General features: G+C 45.2%; 1 protein-coding gene across 1 annotated transcript; it reads right to left on the minus strand.

The window, feature by feature from the left end:
• Positions 1-6,044: 6,044 nt before the first annotated feature.
• On the minus strand, positions 6,045-10,985 carry LOC130484098 (zinc finger protein 664-like). The gene is made up of 3 exons (XM_056857015.1): positions 10,901-10,985; positions 6,846-8,088; positions 6,045-6,099 (listed from the first exon to the last, which is right to left on the minus strand). The coding sequence occupies exons 1-3, from the start codon at positions 10,983-10,985 to the stop codon at positions 6,045-6,047; spliced, it is 1,383 nt and encodes a 460-aa protein (XP_056712993.1).
• Positions 10,986-17,663: the final 6,678 nt, after the last annotated feature.

Raw genomic sequence — 17,663 nt, forward strand, 5'->3', positions numbered from 1 at the left:
TCTTGCATTGCAGCCCCCGGCCCCTATTTCCCCTTCCTCCGCCCCATATTCCCCTTTTGCTCACCAGCTTCCCTCCCAGCCATTCAAGCGGAAGCCCGGGAGAGTCAGAGGCGACTTCCTCCAGCCCAGAGCAGGAAACCCCCTCCGCGCCCCCCCCCATTTGCCTCTCTAGGACTGACTGCGCCTGGCTCTCTCTTTTTAACCCTTAGAGAGCCTTTCAGCCGTTCAAGGGTCTCAGCGCAGAAAATGCAAACAGAGCATCTAGAGCAGTGGTTCCCAACCTTTTTTTGACCAGGGACCCCTAGCACCTTTTTGTTCGGTGCAGGTGACCCCAAGGTTCAAAATAAAAATTCCGAGAATTTGAAAATAAACTTTAATCATAACTGTTAGTTAAACATTAAACTTAGAATAATATTTGGATATATATATATTTATAATAGAGAACTTTTAATTGAAAATATTAATTTATTATGGGCTTATAACTTTGTTTCACGGACCTTAATTTAGTTCTCGCGGACCCCTGGGGGTCCACGGACCCCTGGCTGGGAACCAGTGATCTACACAGTGGGGAACAAAGCAGCTTACATTGGTCTCCTCTCCTCCTTTTTATCTGCAAAAAAAATCCTGTGTGGTAGGGTAGCCTGAAAGTATCTGACTGGTCCAAAATCACTCAGTCAGCTTCCTCAGCGAGATGGGGATTCAAACCCAGGTCTCCCAGACCCTACTGTGAAGCTGCAACTACTACACCACACTGGCTTTCATAGATTGGCTGCTGTTGAACAGTAACAAGCAGACAGGCCAAGATGTGTCATGCAAGTCAGGTGGTATCAAGTCACTCACAGGCTGCTGCCAGGCCTACACATGAACACACATGAAGCTGAATCAGACCCTTGGTCCATCAAAGTCAGTATTGTCTACTCATACCGGCAGCAGCTCTCCAGGGTCTCAGGCTGAGATCTTTCCCATCACCTGCTCGCCTAGTCCCTTTAACTGGAGATGCCGGGGATTGAACCTGGGACCTTCTGCATGCCAAGCAGATGCTCTACCACTGAGCCACAGCCCCTCCCCAAGGCTTAGGGTTGCCAACCTCCAAGGAGGACTTGGAGATCCCATGGAATTACAAATGAACTCCAGAACAGACATATGTTCCCTTGGAGGTAATGACAGCTTTGGAGGGTGGACTCTGTGGTATTATACTAAGGCCTCTCCCCCCCCCCCAAAAAAAACCCAGCCCTCCTCAGACTTCACTAAAAAAATCTCCAGTAATTTCCCAACCTAGAGCTGGCAACCCTAGCCATGCCTGGCCCCAGCGAGTCCTCCCTCAAAGGCCAAACTAGGTATGGGAAGGGCCCTGCCCCCCCCCACCCCGCCTTTTACTGGCAGAACAATGCCTGGAATCTGGCTGCCTAGTAACAGTCATTGAAGGAATCTGTTCCTTAAAGCTACAGGCACTTCTGTTATCATTTTTGGCTTTTTAAAACCCAAAGTTTTTTGGGGTTTTTTAAGAGTTCAGTTTTTCTACAACCCTGGGGCCCTTTTCGGGTTTGTAAAAAAGATCTGTCTTGCCCATTAACAATTCCAATCACTGGATTTAAGTATCCAAAGATTTGCCGACTTTGCTATTAGAATATTAGACAAGCGGAGACCCGCAAATTTCGCAGGGGGGATTCCATCTCCCCCCATTGCAGCTCCAGACCTCCTTTCTCCACCTAGCCCTGCTCTCTTGCCACGCCAGGCCTCTCCCTACTCCTACTCCTCAGCTCCACTCTCTAGTCTGCTCGCCCAGCACAGCACCAGGTGAGCATGGCAAGTCCAGGCCTCCTTCCCATTTACCTAAAAGCCTGGAGTGGCCCCAACCATCTGCCAATGCAGCGGTGCAGGCCCTGGAGCTGCTCCTGGCCTCTGCTGCTGACACAGCTGAGCCCGGTTTTCTGTGGCCATGGCAGCTGAAGATCACTGTCTGCGCATATGCTCTTTCAAAAATTGGGGGGGATTTATACCCTGGTTTTTTAATTTCAGATTTTCCTGCAACCCAGGGGGTACCCTGAATCAGCAGAAAAACCTGTTGGGGGGCACTCTGCCCCCTATCTGTGGATTTAAGTATCCACAGGCAGGGGACAGACTTGGGAATTAGATATATCAGTGGTTCCCAACCTTTTTTTGACCAGGGACTACTAGGACTTTTTTGTTCGGCACAGGGACCCCAAGGTTCAAAAGAAAAATTCTGAGAATTTGAAAATAAACTTTAATCATAACTGTTAGTTAAACGTTAAACTTAGAATAATATTTGAATATATATTTTTATAATAGAGAACTTTTCATTGAAAATATTAATTTATTATGGGTTCATAACTTTGTTTCGCGGACCTTAATTTAGTTCTCGCGGACCCCTGGGGGTCCACGGACCCCCGGTTGGGAACCAGTGAGATATATAGATCAGCAGTATAGTTCTCTAAGTGCGGGAGTAAAACAGAGTTGTGCTTACCTGAAACTGCTGTTCATTGAGGTCTTCTGTGCAGAATCACGGGGGACTGATTTTTCTTCTTACAAGCTTAATTCCACAAGGGGGAGTTCCTCCCCTAGCCTGCCCAGCAACCGCTTCCCACCCAAGCTGTCACATGTCTAGGGGTGAAGCATCCCCTCTTCCCTCAGGTCCTACTTGCCTCCACCAGCTCTACCATCACATAGTCCAGTAAGAGAGCTAGTAGCGGGGTAGGAGGGAGGGATGAGTGTCTGCACAGAAGACTTCAATGAACAGCAGTTACAGATAAATGAAATTCTGTTTTCATTTTCAGTGTTCAGCGCAGCCCACCATGGGGATTTTAGCAAGCTTACCTTCTGACGGAGGAGGGCAGCCTCTTACTGGAACAGTGTATGTAAAACGGCCCTCGTCACATCTGCATCCTTTCTTGCTTGAACATCCAATGTGTAATGTCTCACATGTCTCCTCTGTTGACCAGGTGGCCAATCTGCAAATATCAACTAGAGGTACTCTATGATAGAAAGCTGCTGAAGATCCCATAGACCTGGTAGAATGGACTTCACACTCAAAGGACAATTCTTCCCTGCTGACTTTTATGCTCCCAGAATAGCAGACACCACCCACCTGGAAATAGCCTGCAGGGATGCTGCCTTCCCTTTCGTTGGGCCCCAATAACAAATAAACAATGACTTTTGTTGTCTGAAATATTTTGTTCTATCCAGGTAATAAAGTATTGCTTTTTTAATACCCAAACTATGTAACATTTTTTCTGCTGTAGACATGGGATTGGGGAAAAAAGTAGGAAGTGAAATATCCTGAGTCAAATGGAATTTTGACACTACCTTGGGTAAGAAATCTAAACTGGGATGTAGTCTAATCTTGTCTGGAAAAACCTTCAAGAAAGGGTGGTCAATCCTTAAGGCAGCTAGTTTGCTCACTCTTCTGGTAGAGGTTACTGCCACCAGAAAAGCCACCTTCATAGACAAATAACTCAAAGAACAAGAGGCTAATGGTTCAAATGGTGGGGCCATGAGCTTAGCAAGTACTAGTGACAATGACCATTGAGAGACTAACTTAGGTCTTGGGGGAAACACATTCAAAAGACCCTTGCGAAAAAATTTTAACCAGATTTTGAACAAGTATAGACTACTTGCTCATGAAATGCCATGATGGCTGCTAAATGTACACACACTGAAGAGACTGATAAACCCTTCTGTGATAAAGACATCAAATATTCTAGCACTTTACCTACTGGGCAGGTAATAGGTGAGCATTCTTGGGTCTGAGCCCACAATTCAAATAATTCCCACTTCCTACCATTCAATTTTCTGATAGAGGGTTTCCTGGATTGTAAAATAATCTCTTGTACTGCTTGAGGTCTAAATTCTTGGGTCTATAAACCATGCTGTCAAGTGTAGATTGGTGACTTCGTGATGCACTAGACCCTCCCATTACAAGAGATCTCTGACCTTGGGTAGCCGAACTCAATTCTGGTCTGCCAGTCTGACGAGGAGGGGAAACCAGATTTGTCTTGACCAACAAGGGACAATTAAAATACACCTTGTTTGATCCTGAATCAACTTTCATAGAACCATTGGTAACAATGGGAATGGGGGAAAGGCCTCCCATGTGATCTGAAAAGCATCTCCTATGAAGTATGGATTGTAACCTGCGAGGGAGCAAAACCTGTCCTCCTTTCTTTTGAACCAGTTGGTGAACTAGTCCCCATAAACTGAAAATGCACCTACCTAAGTCGGCTCCCAAGCGGAAGGATCACAACCATAGGTCCTCTTCAGAACCGGCATCAAAGAAACATCTGGCCTGAAGGAAAAGTCAGGGCATCACTACTTTAGACTACTTAAATTTATTTTCCTTCACAAAGTGAGTTCATTGTTTCCATAGTCCTTACAGGCAAAGAACCATTGCCTCTTGGCAATGCACCATATTAAAGCAGGCTTATATAATTAATGGGCGTTTTCCCACTTTAAGGGTCATCATTTTCATGCTATTTTTCTACACAAATTTAGCCTTTTTGACAGGGAAAAAAGATTTGATAGTATCTCATTTGCTTTTACCTTGGGGGCATGAATGGTCAGAGATGGGTGTCAGGATACTCAGGGTTGGTTAACATTGTTAGAGCACAGACGCTTGCTTCCCAAGTAAAAGGACAACTCATTTCTTTTCAGATATAAACAAAACAGTATTCTTTAATATTTAACAGCAACTTGATAAGAACAATAGAAAAATGCAGAACTGGATACAGGAGAACTATCTTTGTTCTTATTCTATATTAATTCCAATTTACAATCTTCCGATGCCTTTTCTGTCAACGTTCTCATGGGGAGGGGAAATCTCCTCTTCCCAGGTCTTCAATGTAGCAATCCCTCTGTGGACTTTGCCTTTAGACTGAATGTAGACTGGGGTCTAGCTCTCTCCGTGGCTATTCAGCCCTTCCTGGTCTATAGCTTCCTTAGCTCTCAGGCTCCCTCCACCTCCAGAGAGAATTCTCTGGAGCAAGTATCTGGACTTCAACTCTGCCCGTTTTCTGAAGTCCTTCAGAGCTCTTCCTCTGGATGACTAAGCTAGTTCTACTTATAGGTTGAAGAAGGATTGAAACATCTAACTTTTGATTGGCTCATATCAAAGGTTGCTAAAGGGGCCAATAAGAGTGCTACATTCTCCTCACAGGCTGATTGGTTCTTCTCTTATCAGGCTAAGGACCAATACAACAGCTCTATTTCCCCTCCTTTTTCTCTAATTGGTTAGCTTGTCAAACCCTAAATTTGCATGATTACACATAAAGACCTTAAATTCATTCTAATACCTATACTTTTCTGTTTACAATCATATATATACATGGGTTTTTTATTTCTTCACAGGCGGAAAGCATCTTCTGGAGGAAAATGTTTTGGTTTACTGAAGAAAATTATTTGTGTTAATATTTTTGGTATCTTTTAAGCAGCACAGAACTGTGATCTGTAAACAGGTCGGCTTTGTCTTTGGGCTACCATCCCTCCCCCCCCTATGGTTCACCCTTCCCTGGGGGAGAATGGGGGGAGGAGTGTTTAAGACTCATTTGGGGATGATGACCTCTGTCCCCTCCCCCAATATCTGCCTTATCACTGTCTGATGGGCCCATAATTGAGACATCCAGGTTTCCAGATCTTGGAATGGAGCTTGGAAGAGGCTGAGTTTGAGCACCACTCTGTGAATGGCGGGTGTCACCAAGGTGTAAGCTGCAATTCAGTTGATTTATACGGGTTTTCCACCTTGTGAATTCTTTGGTGGGAAGACTCACTTTGAATGAAGCTTTCCCTACACTCCTGGAATTTATATGGCTACTTCCCTTTGTGAATCTTTTAACGGGCAGTAAGGTGTGAACTGTGACTGATGCTGTTCCCATACTACAAGAATTCTTTGTGAATCCTTTGATGAGAAAATAGCTACTATTACTGAAGCTTACCCAAACTTGAGGCATTTATATGGTTTCTCTCATGTGAATTCTTTGATGGATAATAAGGCTTTCACTCTTACTAAAGCTTTTCCCACACTCCAGGCACTGCTATGGTTTCTCCTTTGTGTGAATCCTTTGATGAGAACTAAGGTGTGAACTGCAACTGAAGCTTTTCCCACACTCCAGGCATTTATATGGTTTCTCCTTTGTGTGAATCTTTTGATGGGAACTAAGGTGTGAACTGAAGCATTTGCCACACTCCAAGCCAAATAAATGCTCCCTTGTGTGAATCTTTTGAAGGGATCTAAGGTGTGAACTGCAATGAAGCTTTAGCCACACTCCAGGTGTTCACAATGTTTCTCCCCTGTGTGAATCCTTTGATGGAAAAAAAGACTGTCACTCCACCGGAAGGTTTTCCCGCACTCCATACATGTATATGGTTTCTCTCCTGTGTGAATTCTTTGATGGGAAGTAAGACTGTGATTCTGACTGAAACTTTTCCCACACTCCAAGCATTTATATGGTTTCTCCCCTGTGTGAATTCTTTGATGGGAAGTAAGACTGTGATTCCGACTGAAACTTTTCCCGCATTCCAAGCATTTATAAGGCTTCTCTCCTGTGTGAATTATTTGATGGGAAGTAAGGGCCATACTCTCAAAAAAACCTTTTCCACATTCCAGGCATATATATTGTTTCTCTCCTGTGTGAATCCTTTCATGTCTAGTAAGGTTTCCACTCTGCTTGAAGGTTTTCCCACATTCTAGGCATTTATATGGTTTCTCCCCTGTGTGAATTCTTTGATGGGAAATAAGGGCTGTACTCTGAAAGAAACTTTTTCCACATTCCAGGCATTTATATTGTTTCTCCCCTGTGTGAATTCTTTCATGTCTAGTAAGGTATCCACTCTGCTTGAAGGTTTTCCCACACTGCAGGCATTTATATGCTTTCTCCCCTCTGTGAATCTTTTGGTGAGAAGTAAGGTTTCCACTCTGCTTGAAGCTTTTCCCACACTCTAAGCATTTAAATGGTTTCTCCCCTGTATGAATTCTTTGATGGGTAATAAGGCTTCCATTGTCACTGAAGCTCTTCCCACACACTAGACATTTATATGGTTTCTCCCCTGTATGAATTCTTTGATGGGTAGTAAGGTTTCCACTGTGACTGAAGCTTTTCCCACACTCCATACATTTATAGGGTTTCTCCCCTGTGTGAATTCTTTGATGGACAGTAAGGTTTCCACTTTCACTGAAGCTCTTCCCACACACTAGACATTTATATGGTTTCTTCCCTGTGTGAATTCTTTGATGGATAGTAAGGGTTCCACTCTCACTGAAGCACTTCCCACACTCCAGGCATTTAAATGGTTTCTCCCCTGTGTGAATTCTTTGATGGGCAGTAAGGCTTCCATTGTCACTGAAGCTCTTCCCACATGCTAGACATGTAAATGGTTTCTTCCCTGTGTGAATTCTTTGATGGGTAGTAAGGTTTCCACTCTGACTGAAGCTTTTCCCACACTCAATGCATTTATAGGGTTTCTCCCTTGTGTGAATTCTTTGATGGACAGTAAGGCTTCGATTCTCACTGAAGCTCTTCCCACACTCCAGGCACTGATATGGTTTCCTTCCGGTGTGAATTCTTTGATGGATCGTAAGGGTTCCACTCTGACTAAAGCTCTTTCCACACTCCAAGCATTTATATGGTTTCTCCCCTGTGTGAATTCTTTGATGGACATTAAGGATTCGACTCTCACTGAAGTTTTTCCCACACTCCAGGCATTTATATGGTTTCTCCCCTGTGTGAATTCTTTGATGGGTAGTAAGACTTCCTCTTCGATTGAAACTTTTTCCACACTCCAAGCACTTATATATTTTCTTTCTGTTCGAGCTGTTCTGTTGAATATTAATAACTGATTTTTCAGTAAACGTTTCACTATTTGAAGTGCACGTATTCCTCTTGTCTTCTTGGTGCATTTTTTTTTGTAGAAAGGGATTACCCTTTAAAGGACTGGAATTATTCCTCCCTTTAGGTGGGTGTTTTTCCTCCTCCTTCCTCAGTGCACCATAATATTCAACCATCTCTTTCATGTCTGAATATATGTCTTCTCTCTCCCTCACAGGATGATCTTCTTCGTTCACTGACTCCCACACATCTCCTGTTGAAAGAAAGGGGAATCTGGTGTCATGATATGACAGTTTCCACAAATACCTAATTTCAAATCCAGCAGCACCTTACAGACCAACAAGTTACTGGCTATGCTTTCAAGAATGAAAATCCCTTTGTCAGATATGAGTTGGAATGGAGATCTCCAAGGCCTTATATCCCAGTCAGAGGGTGGAAAGGGAGTTCCAAAGAAGGAACTCAGGATGCAGAGGTACACTGCACATTGGAAGTAGATACATTAGAGCAGACGAGAAATGCTTAGGGGCATTGTAATCTCCCCTTGAAGCTTATCTGTATAAGGACTGCAACTCTCAGGTCAGCAATTGAATGACCTGGAAGATTAAAATAATCTGCCACTGGCTTTGGAGTGTTGTAGTTTTTAATGTCAGATTTATGTCCATTTAAGAAGAAGAGTTGGTTTTTATATGCTAATTTTCTCTACCTTTTAAGGAGAATCAAACCAGCTTACAATCTCCTTCCTCTCCCCACAACAGACACCTTGTGAGGTAGGTTAGGCTGAGACAGCTTAAAGAGAACTGCGACTAGCTCAAAGTCACCCAGCTGGCTTCATGTGTAGGAGTGGGGAAACCAACCCGGTTATCAGATCAGAGTCCATCGCTCATGAGAAGGAGTGGGGAATCAAATCCAGTTCTCCACATTAGAGCCCACTGCTCTTAACCACTTCACCTGGCTGGATCTGTTTGTCCAATGTACAGAGCAGAAGGTCATTGCTGACATTTGATGCCATATATGAGAAGTTCCCAAACCTTTTGAATCATGGAACAAATATAAGACCATGTTAGATAATCTATATAACAATTGGAAAACCTTGTCGAAGGCTTTCACGGTCAGAGTTCATTGGTTCTTGTAGGTTATCCGGGCTGTGTAACCATGGTTACAATTTATACCTGTCTTATTTATCTGCACAGACCACGGTTACACAGCCCGGATAATCTACAAGAACCAATTGGAAAACCATTAATTTAGTTTAAAATAACTCTGAATACAACAATATATCTAATAGTGTCAATTAGTTCTTGCCTGTAGTGGTCTTAATTCCAGTGACTGCTGGACAACCATATTAGTTGATGTCATACTGCAGGAGGGAAGGAGGTGGAGAGGAGGGAATTAAAAAAGAGAAATAATGGGGGAGAAAATGGAAAAGGAAGGGGAGGAGAAGGGAGGGAAAGAGGAAGGGAAAGGGAGGCCAGCTTCTGACGGTAGCCGCTGCTGCCCTCAACCACAAGCCTGGTGGAATATTTCCGTCTTACATGCCCTGTGGAATTGAACCAAATCCTGCAGGGTGTGGGTCTCATCAGGGAGTTCCACCAGGCTGGGGCCAGGGCTCAGAAAGCCCTGGTCCTGGTTGAGGACAGCCAGATGCTCTTAGGGCCAGGGATCACTAATACATTTTTCTGGCTGATTTTAAGGCTCTCTGGGAGGTGTATATGGAGAGGAGGTCCCACAGATACAGTGGCCCTAAACCGTTGAGGGCTTTAAAGGTTAATACTAAAACCTTGAATTTGATTGAGAATTCAACCTGGAGCCAGTGCAGATAAATAAGACAGATATAAATTGAATGAGCAGTTTTTCAGATTGTATATTATTCTGGACAAATAAGACAAATGTGATCTGATGAAGATCTTTACAAAACAGGATAGGAGATGGCAACCCATCTGTATTTATCTATTAGTACTGAAAAAGATGATCTGTAGTTATTTTTTTACTGATACTGAAAAATCAAGCAGGTGCAGAGGAGAGCAACAAGGATGATCATGGGCCTGGAGACCAAGCCCTATGAGGAAAGGCTGAGGGAGTTGGGAATGTTTAGTCTGGAGAAGAGGAGGTTGAGGGGAACATGATTGCTCTTTTTAAGTATTTGAAGGGCTATCACTTAGAGGAGAGCAGGGAGCAGTTCCTGTTGGCAGCAGAGGATAGGAATTGCAATAATGGGTTTAAATTGAGGGTGGAAAGGTACTGGCTGGATATTAGGGGGGAAATTTACATTACAGTAAGAGATGTTCAACAGTGGAATCAGCTACCTAGGGAGGTGGTGAGTTCCCCCTCACTTGCAGTCTTTAAGCAGAGGCTGGACAAGCACTTGACAGGGATGCTCTAGGCTGATCCTGCACTGAGCAGAGGGTTGGACTAGATGGCCTGTATGGCCCCTTCCAACTCTATGATTCTATATGATTGGTCTGTCCCCATTCCTCTCTCCCTGCTAAGACCCTTCCAGCACGTTTATTGGATTCCCTAATCAGCTTCTGATGGGCTGCTCCAGACAAAAGACAATCGGCATTAATCAGAAGAGACAAATCCTGGCTAGGGTTTAAAATACACTGGGAAAGCCAGGATTGGCATATTGTTTAACCCAGAACCTTCACAATCATATGCAACACGGCTCCGAGCGGGAGAAGGGAGGTTAAATGCGTTAATATGACTGATGTCTGGGGTTGCTTTGGGTCACGCCTCTATGCTGAAGCTCATCCTTTGCTTTGCAGGCACAACGTCCCTGGATGAAGGCCTGTCCTGTTCAGTTAAAGGGACCTCAGGCTGCCAAACACCCTTGCCAGAGAGGACAATACTTGGCTTGATTGGACATAAGTGATCTAAGTTGGCAGAAGAAGTTGCTTATTTTTGTGGTTTCAAGATCCACAGGTATCATTTCAGCCTTCACAACTCATCTAAGTACTTTGGAGGAGAAACTCTAACTGTGAGGATAAATAAGGCCAGGGAAATCCACCCAACCTTAGAAGGAAGCACAGACAGCACATAGTTCCTAGGATAGATATCTAAGCAGCTACCTGCCAGTCCCTCCTCTTCATCAGAGCTCAGGAGAAACAGCTCTTCCTCCTCTTCCAGCTGGGAAATGAGGCCAGGTTTGGCCATCTGAGGTCCTTTTTATCAGAAAAAAACCACACAATTAGGTCTGCTTTGTGCACATAGGTTCAACAGTTCCAAACAAGATTAACTCTGTCCCTTCAAAAATGCATAACAGGTAACTAAGGGGGGGGGGAGGGAAGGGGAGTACAGTATGGGGCCAAGAATCATCCATCCGGCACTGCAAGTTCTCTCCCAACTCCATAGTCAGGTCTGATTGAAATGCCAACTGAAAACTAAGTAAGGGGCAGAGAAGCCAGCAGAGGTCCCTCCACAGCCACATCTTTAGCCCAGGTAAGGGAAGGCCCAGACTGGAGGGATGCTCCTCCTTAGACCACCCTACCTTCTCCAGACCAGGCATCCCCTGGCACTGCTTCTGGTGCCCTCTCATGTGGTCAAGGCACAGGACTGCCAGGCAAGGACTCCCTTTCTGCAAGGAAAACCCAGAAACCCTCCCACATCAGAGGAAAGATCACAGATGGTGGCAGAGATCAGCCAGTGGGCCCAGGGCAGACAGCCTGACTACCTCCTTCCTCAATAATCACTTCCTTGCAGTCATTCCTCCCAGCAAGAGGGAGACAATCCAGTAGAAGAGGATCCTCACCCAGAGAGGCCACGTTCCCAAAATTCTCCAGCATGACTTCCTTGTACAGCGCTCTCTGGGCTGGGTGCAGCAGGGTCCACTCCCCCTGGGCGAAATACACAGCCACCTCCTCAAAGGACACCCCACCCTGCAAGAAAAAGGAGGAATCATTACTTTACATCACTGGAAAGTTGGCCCATGGAGGAACAGCCAAAAACAAAGGTAGTAAATTAACAGTGGAAGACCAGAAGAAAGGGCAAGACAGAAGAGCCCCCAAGGGGATGTCACATGTTCATGATTGTAATAATATGTATCCATATTAACCTATGTATTCTTATGTAGTTTGATCAGAACCATTACAAAGGTAGCAATATGGGGAAAACATGGTTAGGATGGAGTTCCTGGGAGGAGCCAGGAATGAGAGAAGTCTCACACCCACTTTGGGTTTCTCCTCAGTTGGAGCCTGAGCAGATTGAGAGAAAGCCGAGACTGAGAGAGCTCTGTGAGTTATCACCATAAAGTTTGAAAGTGTGTCTGGAGACTGAGAGCGTTTTAATGTAAACACTGAAATAACACACTCTGAAACAACACTGGTACACTTGCCTCAGGTGCACTAAGCTGTGTGTGTGTGCTCTCTGTGTGTTAAGTGCTGTCAAGGCACTTCCAACTCATGGCAACCCTATGAATTAACGACCTCCAAAATGTCCTATTGTTAACAGCCACATCCCCAAAATTCTCCAGCATGACTTCCTTGTACAGGGAATTTGTTAAAGCACACAGCTGAGGGGCACCCAAAAAAATACGTAAAAAATGCACCTGCTATCATCACGAACAGCTATGGCTGGTTTTAAAGGAAGTGGGTGTGCCACAACATCTGATCGTTTTGATGCACAACCTTTACTCTGGACAAGAGGCCATGGCTAGGACAGAATATAGAGAAACAGAATGGTTCCAATTGGCAAAGGTGTTAGACAAGGATGTATTTTATTTCCCTATCTCTTCAATCTGTAGATGTGGGGAAGAGGCCAGAAAAGTCCATATGGTAAAGGACAAAATAGTTTTCTGTGGGATGTTCATGGTCCAGGATTCTTTCACGGCCTCTGGTTGGTCTTCTCTGCGCATGCCATCCTAGGCAGGGGGTGACCATTTTCTTGGCTCCCCAGGGGAAGCCTCAGATCTACCAGCGCCAGAACCAAGGGCAAGGGGCCTGATCCTCTGAGCCTTGCAACAGAGAAGGAAGCCTCATTGCCATCCTCCACACACCTCCCCAGTGGAGCCCCTTCCCATGTACCTCAGCTGGCTTCATGGTGTCTCTTTTCCCTTCAGAACATGGAGGAGATGGCAGAAAAGGCATCAAGGGTGTCTTTTCACTGTTGCCTGAGAGGGAGAGAAAGAGAAAGGGTGGGAAACCTTTTTCAGTGCACACATTTTCTGTGCCAGTCCCTTCAGGGAACAACTTTTCTGATTAGCTTCAGTAGATCTAGGCAGGCTCAGAAGAGTTTGGCCTAATATCTCTTCCAGCCATTCTATATGGGGGCTCTCCCACCTCCCTTCTTCACCTATCCCCCTCCCTTCTGGGAAATGCCTCCTCTCCCCCTCTGCAAATCCATTCTGGGGCAGTGAGTCCCTGACCCTGCCTGAAGCCACATCACTCCCTCCTCCCTTCAGAGGGAAGCCAAGATCTACTCGCCTGCCCCACACAACTAGGAGAATGCGTTGGGAATGGGGTGGCAGAGCCCTGAGCTAAAGGAATGGACTGCCTGGCTTGAGGTGTCTGGTGGGAGTTGCCAGCTAGGAATGAAAATCTCCCTGAACAGAGAAAACCAGTTCTGCAGGAAAATATTTTTGCACCCTCTGCCTGTGCTGGCCATGATGCTTGTCTGTAGCAGGGAGATTTTAAAAGAAGGAAAAATGTGTCCCTCCACCCACAGTCTATGCATGGAAAAAGCAGGAGAAAAGTTCCGAAATTTATACAGGTTATTGATTTAGAATAGAAATTTTTAAAGGAAGAACTGGGGCGGGGGGCAATCTAAAGTGTAGGATTATGTGCTTCGGGAATGTCAATTTCACAGCAAAGTGGGTCTGGCAAAGATAGCAGAAAAGACAGGGGAAAGTCCAGGAGGTGACTAAATGCTCCGTGAATGTTGTGGGGAAGCAAGGGAAAAACCCACTTCCACAAAGCATCAAATCTGGACCAAATCGCCTGTGTGGAAAGGACTAACGCTCCTGCTTCCATTTCCAACACAGTGTTGATACTGAAGAGGAAGTTTTCGTCAAAATACCCCCCTTTCCACTGTTAACAGATTTTAAGTCTTGGTTTTTGGAGACTGTAAAAGCTGTTGAACAGAGATGGTCAACCTCCCACTAAGGCATGGAGATCTCCTGGAATTAGAACTATTCTCCAGGTTTCGAAGATGGGTTCCCTTTGAGGGAGGGGAAGGCATCTTTGGAGAGTGAACTCTGTGGCATTATACCCTGCTAAGCTCCACTGGAGGATCTGCAATGGAGAACCCCCTGCTCCAAATCCCCTCCTGAACATTTGCTGGGGTACTTAATCTGAGTCCTGACTGGTTGCTCCAGACAACAAGTAATTCGGCAGTTAACTGGAATAGACAAATCCTGGCTAGGGTTTAAAATATGCTGAGAAAGTCCAGATTTCCTCTGCGAGATGCAGGATTTTATACGGCATATTGTATGTGCCAGACCCTCCAGAATGGCTTACAACACTGCTGTGTGCTGAGGTGGCCCATGTGTTCATGTGAGAGCAGTCTGGAGTTGCTTTGGGCCACATCTCTACAGAAAAGCAACCTCTTTGCCTTGCAGGGCCACCATCCCACGATCAAGGCCTGGCATCTCTAGTCAAAGGGAACTCGGGAGAAACAGGGCTGGCAAACACCCCTCTCTCAGAAAGCCTCTGCCTCCCAGAGTGGACCATTCTTGGAAGACATAATCTGACTTGGTAGAAGTTAGTCCCCAATTTTCACAAAGATCCAAAAACACTATTTCAGCATTCACAACTCATCCAGCCTCTTCTGAGGAGAAGCAACTGGGATAATAAACTAGGCCAAAGAAATCCACCCACCCTTGGAAGAAAGGATAGACAACATGCAGTCCCACGACAGGTCTGAACAACTACCTGCCAGGCTCCCTTCTTCTTCAGAGATCAGGAGAAAAGGTTCTTCCTCCTCTTCCAGCCAGGATATGAGGTCAGGTTTAGCTATCTCAGGTCCTTTTTATCATAAAAAATACAAAATTAGAACTCTTCTGTGAGCACATATATTCACCAATTCCCAGTGAGGTCGACTGTCCCTCCAAAATATGCGACAACTAATAAGGGTGCTGACTGGCCAGATAACTATCACCCATCTGGCCCTGGCAGTTCCATGCCTACTGTATGGCCAGCTGATCTTGAAATGCCAGCTGAGAATGAAGTAAAGCGGCAGAGGAGCCAGCAGAGTTCACTCCACAACCACCTCTCAGCCCAGGTAAGGCTAGGCCCAGATGGGTGGGAAGCCCATACATACTGCCCCTCCATCTCCAGACCAGGCATCCCTTGGCACTTCTTCTGATGCCTCTTAGGTGGTTCAGACACAGGACTGCCAGGCAGGGGCTCCCTATCAGCAAGGAGAGCCCAGAACCCCTCCTACATCAGAGGAAGGGTCATGGAGTGTGGCAGAGGTCAGCCATTAGGCCCAGGGCAGGACTGCCTGAACACGTCCTTCCTCTTAAGGGACTTCCTCTGAGCAAGAAGAAGACAGCCCAGGAGAAAAGGCTCCTCACCCAGAGAGGCCATATTCCCAAAATTCTCCAGCATGACTTCCTTGTACAGAGCTCTTTGGGCTGGGTGCAGCAGGGTCCACTCCCTCTTAGTGAAAAACACAGCCACCTCTTCAAAGGACACCCCACCCTGGAAGAAGAAGAAGGAAGCATTCTTTACATCAATGGAAAACTGGTCCATGGGAAGAAAAGCCAAGAAGCCGGAGACAGGAAATTAATACTGGAAGAGCAGCAAAGTAGGGGTACCAATTTCTGCTTGGGAAATATCTGGAGATTTTGGGGGTGGATCCATGGGAGGGTGGGGTTTGGGAGGGGAGGGAGCTCAGGAGGGTATAATGCCATAGAGTCCACCTTCCAAAGCAGCCATTTTCTCCAGGGAAACTGATATTGGTTGTCTGGAGATCAACCATAATAGTGGGAGTTCTCCAGCTACCACCTGGAGGATGGCAACCCTAGCACAAAGAGAAGGGGGGAAGAGTCCTGGGGGGACATTTGGCCCCCCACTCCCAGCCCTCCTTACAGGCATCCTGGAGCTAGTGGGTCTACCTTCATGGACAGGGAGGCTAGCAACCTTGCGAGGAAGAGGCCAGAGATGTCAATATTCATGGGCCAGTACTGTTCCATAGGCTCTGGCTGGGCTTCTTTACACACGACATCCTAGTCGGGGCGGGGGGAATTTCCTGCCTCCCCAGTGGGCAGACTTGACATCGTGCAGTGCCAGAACACAGGGCCATGAGCCTGACCCTCTGAGTCTTGCAACCCGAGAAGGAGGCATCCCTGCCTTCCACTGCACATCTCCCCAGTGATCCCCCAGCCCCACTTACCTGAGCTTGCTGCATTGTGCTTCTTTTCCTTTTATCACACACAGGAGAAGAAGGAGGAGGCATCAAGGGTGTCTTTTCTCTGCTGCCTGGGAGGAAGAGAAAGAATGAGGGTGGAAAACCAGGAGTCAGCAGCCGAAGGGAGAAAAATACAGAGAAACAGAATTGTTTCCAATTGGCAAAGTTATCAGACAAGGATGCATTTTGCCTCTCTGTCTCTTCAGTCCATATGTAGAACATATCATAAGGACACCTGGATTAGATTTAGATAAAGGGGCAGTGAAAATTGGTAGAAGGAACATCAACAATTTGAGATATACAGAAAATAGTGATGACTTGAAACAACTACTGCTTTTCTCCCCCCACCCACCCACCTTTTTTTTAATTTACTTTTTAGGCATCAAACTGATATTTCCGTGACTTCTCCCCCCTTTAATTTCTTTTAATCTTTCATTTTTAGAATTGTTTCATATATACCTATATAATTAGATGGATGGGAGAAGGTGGTGCTGTCCCCCCCCCTTTTTTTTTGTTTAGAGATGGGGATAGATTTTTGCATAGTTGGTAGTTAGTTTCTAGAGATATTTTCAATTTTTTTTTGCTTGTCTAAGTACCTTTCTCTTTGGATGTATTGTTAACCATTTTTATAGTAAATACTTTATAGATATTAGGGTTCTCTAGATGATACTTTGTAACTGAGACCAGGGAATTGGGCATTGTGGCTCTGATGTACTATTTTCAAGTGCTATGTTCAACGGGATATCATAGAATGTTAAGGGCCTGAGGAATTCCAATAAGTGTAAAGGTTATTTCCAAACTGAAAGATCTTAAAGCTGTATGTGGCTTTTATTCAAGCAACTCATATAGTGACAAAGGATGAGAATTACTTGTGTAAGGATTGGGTTGGTGAGGTATATGTCACCGATCCATCTAGTTGCTCTAAAGGTGTCGCTATATTGATATGCAAGTGTGTTTTTCAGGTTCAGCTGGTGATTACAGATCCAAATGGTCACTTTGTTACCAGGCTCAGTTTAAGGCATTAGCTATCACACACAAAGCCCTTCATGGCTTTGGCCCCTCTTATCTGGGGAACTGCCTCTCCTCCCCTTATGCTCTGCCACAACAGCTTTGTTTTTCCGCTGGTATATCACACCAATGGATAATCAGAAGATGAACCAGGAGCACTGCTAGACACTGTTGTAAAGTGGACAATGCTGGAAATGTAAGGAGACAGACAGGCCTTTTTACCATACATGGTGGTCATGTAAGAAGACAAAAAGGTTTTGAATAGAAGTTCATTCTGAAATTCAAAAAATTCTAAAAGTGAATTTTGTATTAGATCCTAAAACCTTGCTGTTGGGAATTTTACTATCTGCCATTATGAAGTCTTCAGAAGAGTTGGCCAGATATATGACCACAGCTGCAGGGGTTGTTATTGCATCAAAGTATAAGTCAGAAGAATGCCCAGACTTGGAAGACTGGAAAGACAAACAAGCAGAATATGCT

Source organism: Euleptes europaea, chromosome 1 (assembly GCF_029931775.1).
Source record: "Euleptes europaea isolate rEulEur1 chromosome 1, rEulEur1.hap1, whole genome shotgun sequence".
Classification (NCBI taxonomy): domain Eukaryota; kingdom Metazoa; phylum Chordata; class Lepidosauria; order Squamata; family Sphaerodactylidae; genus Euleptes; species Euleptes europaea.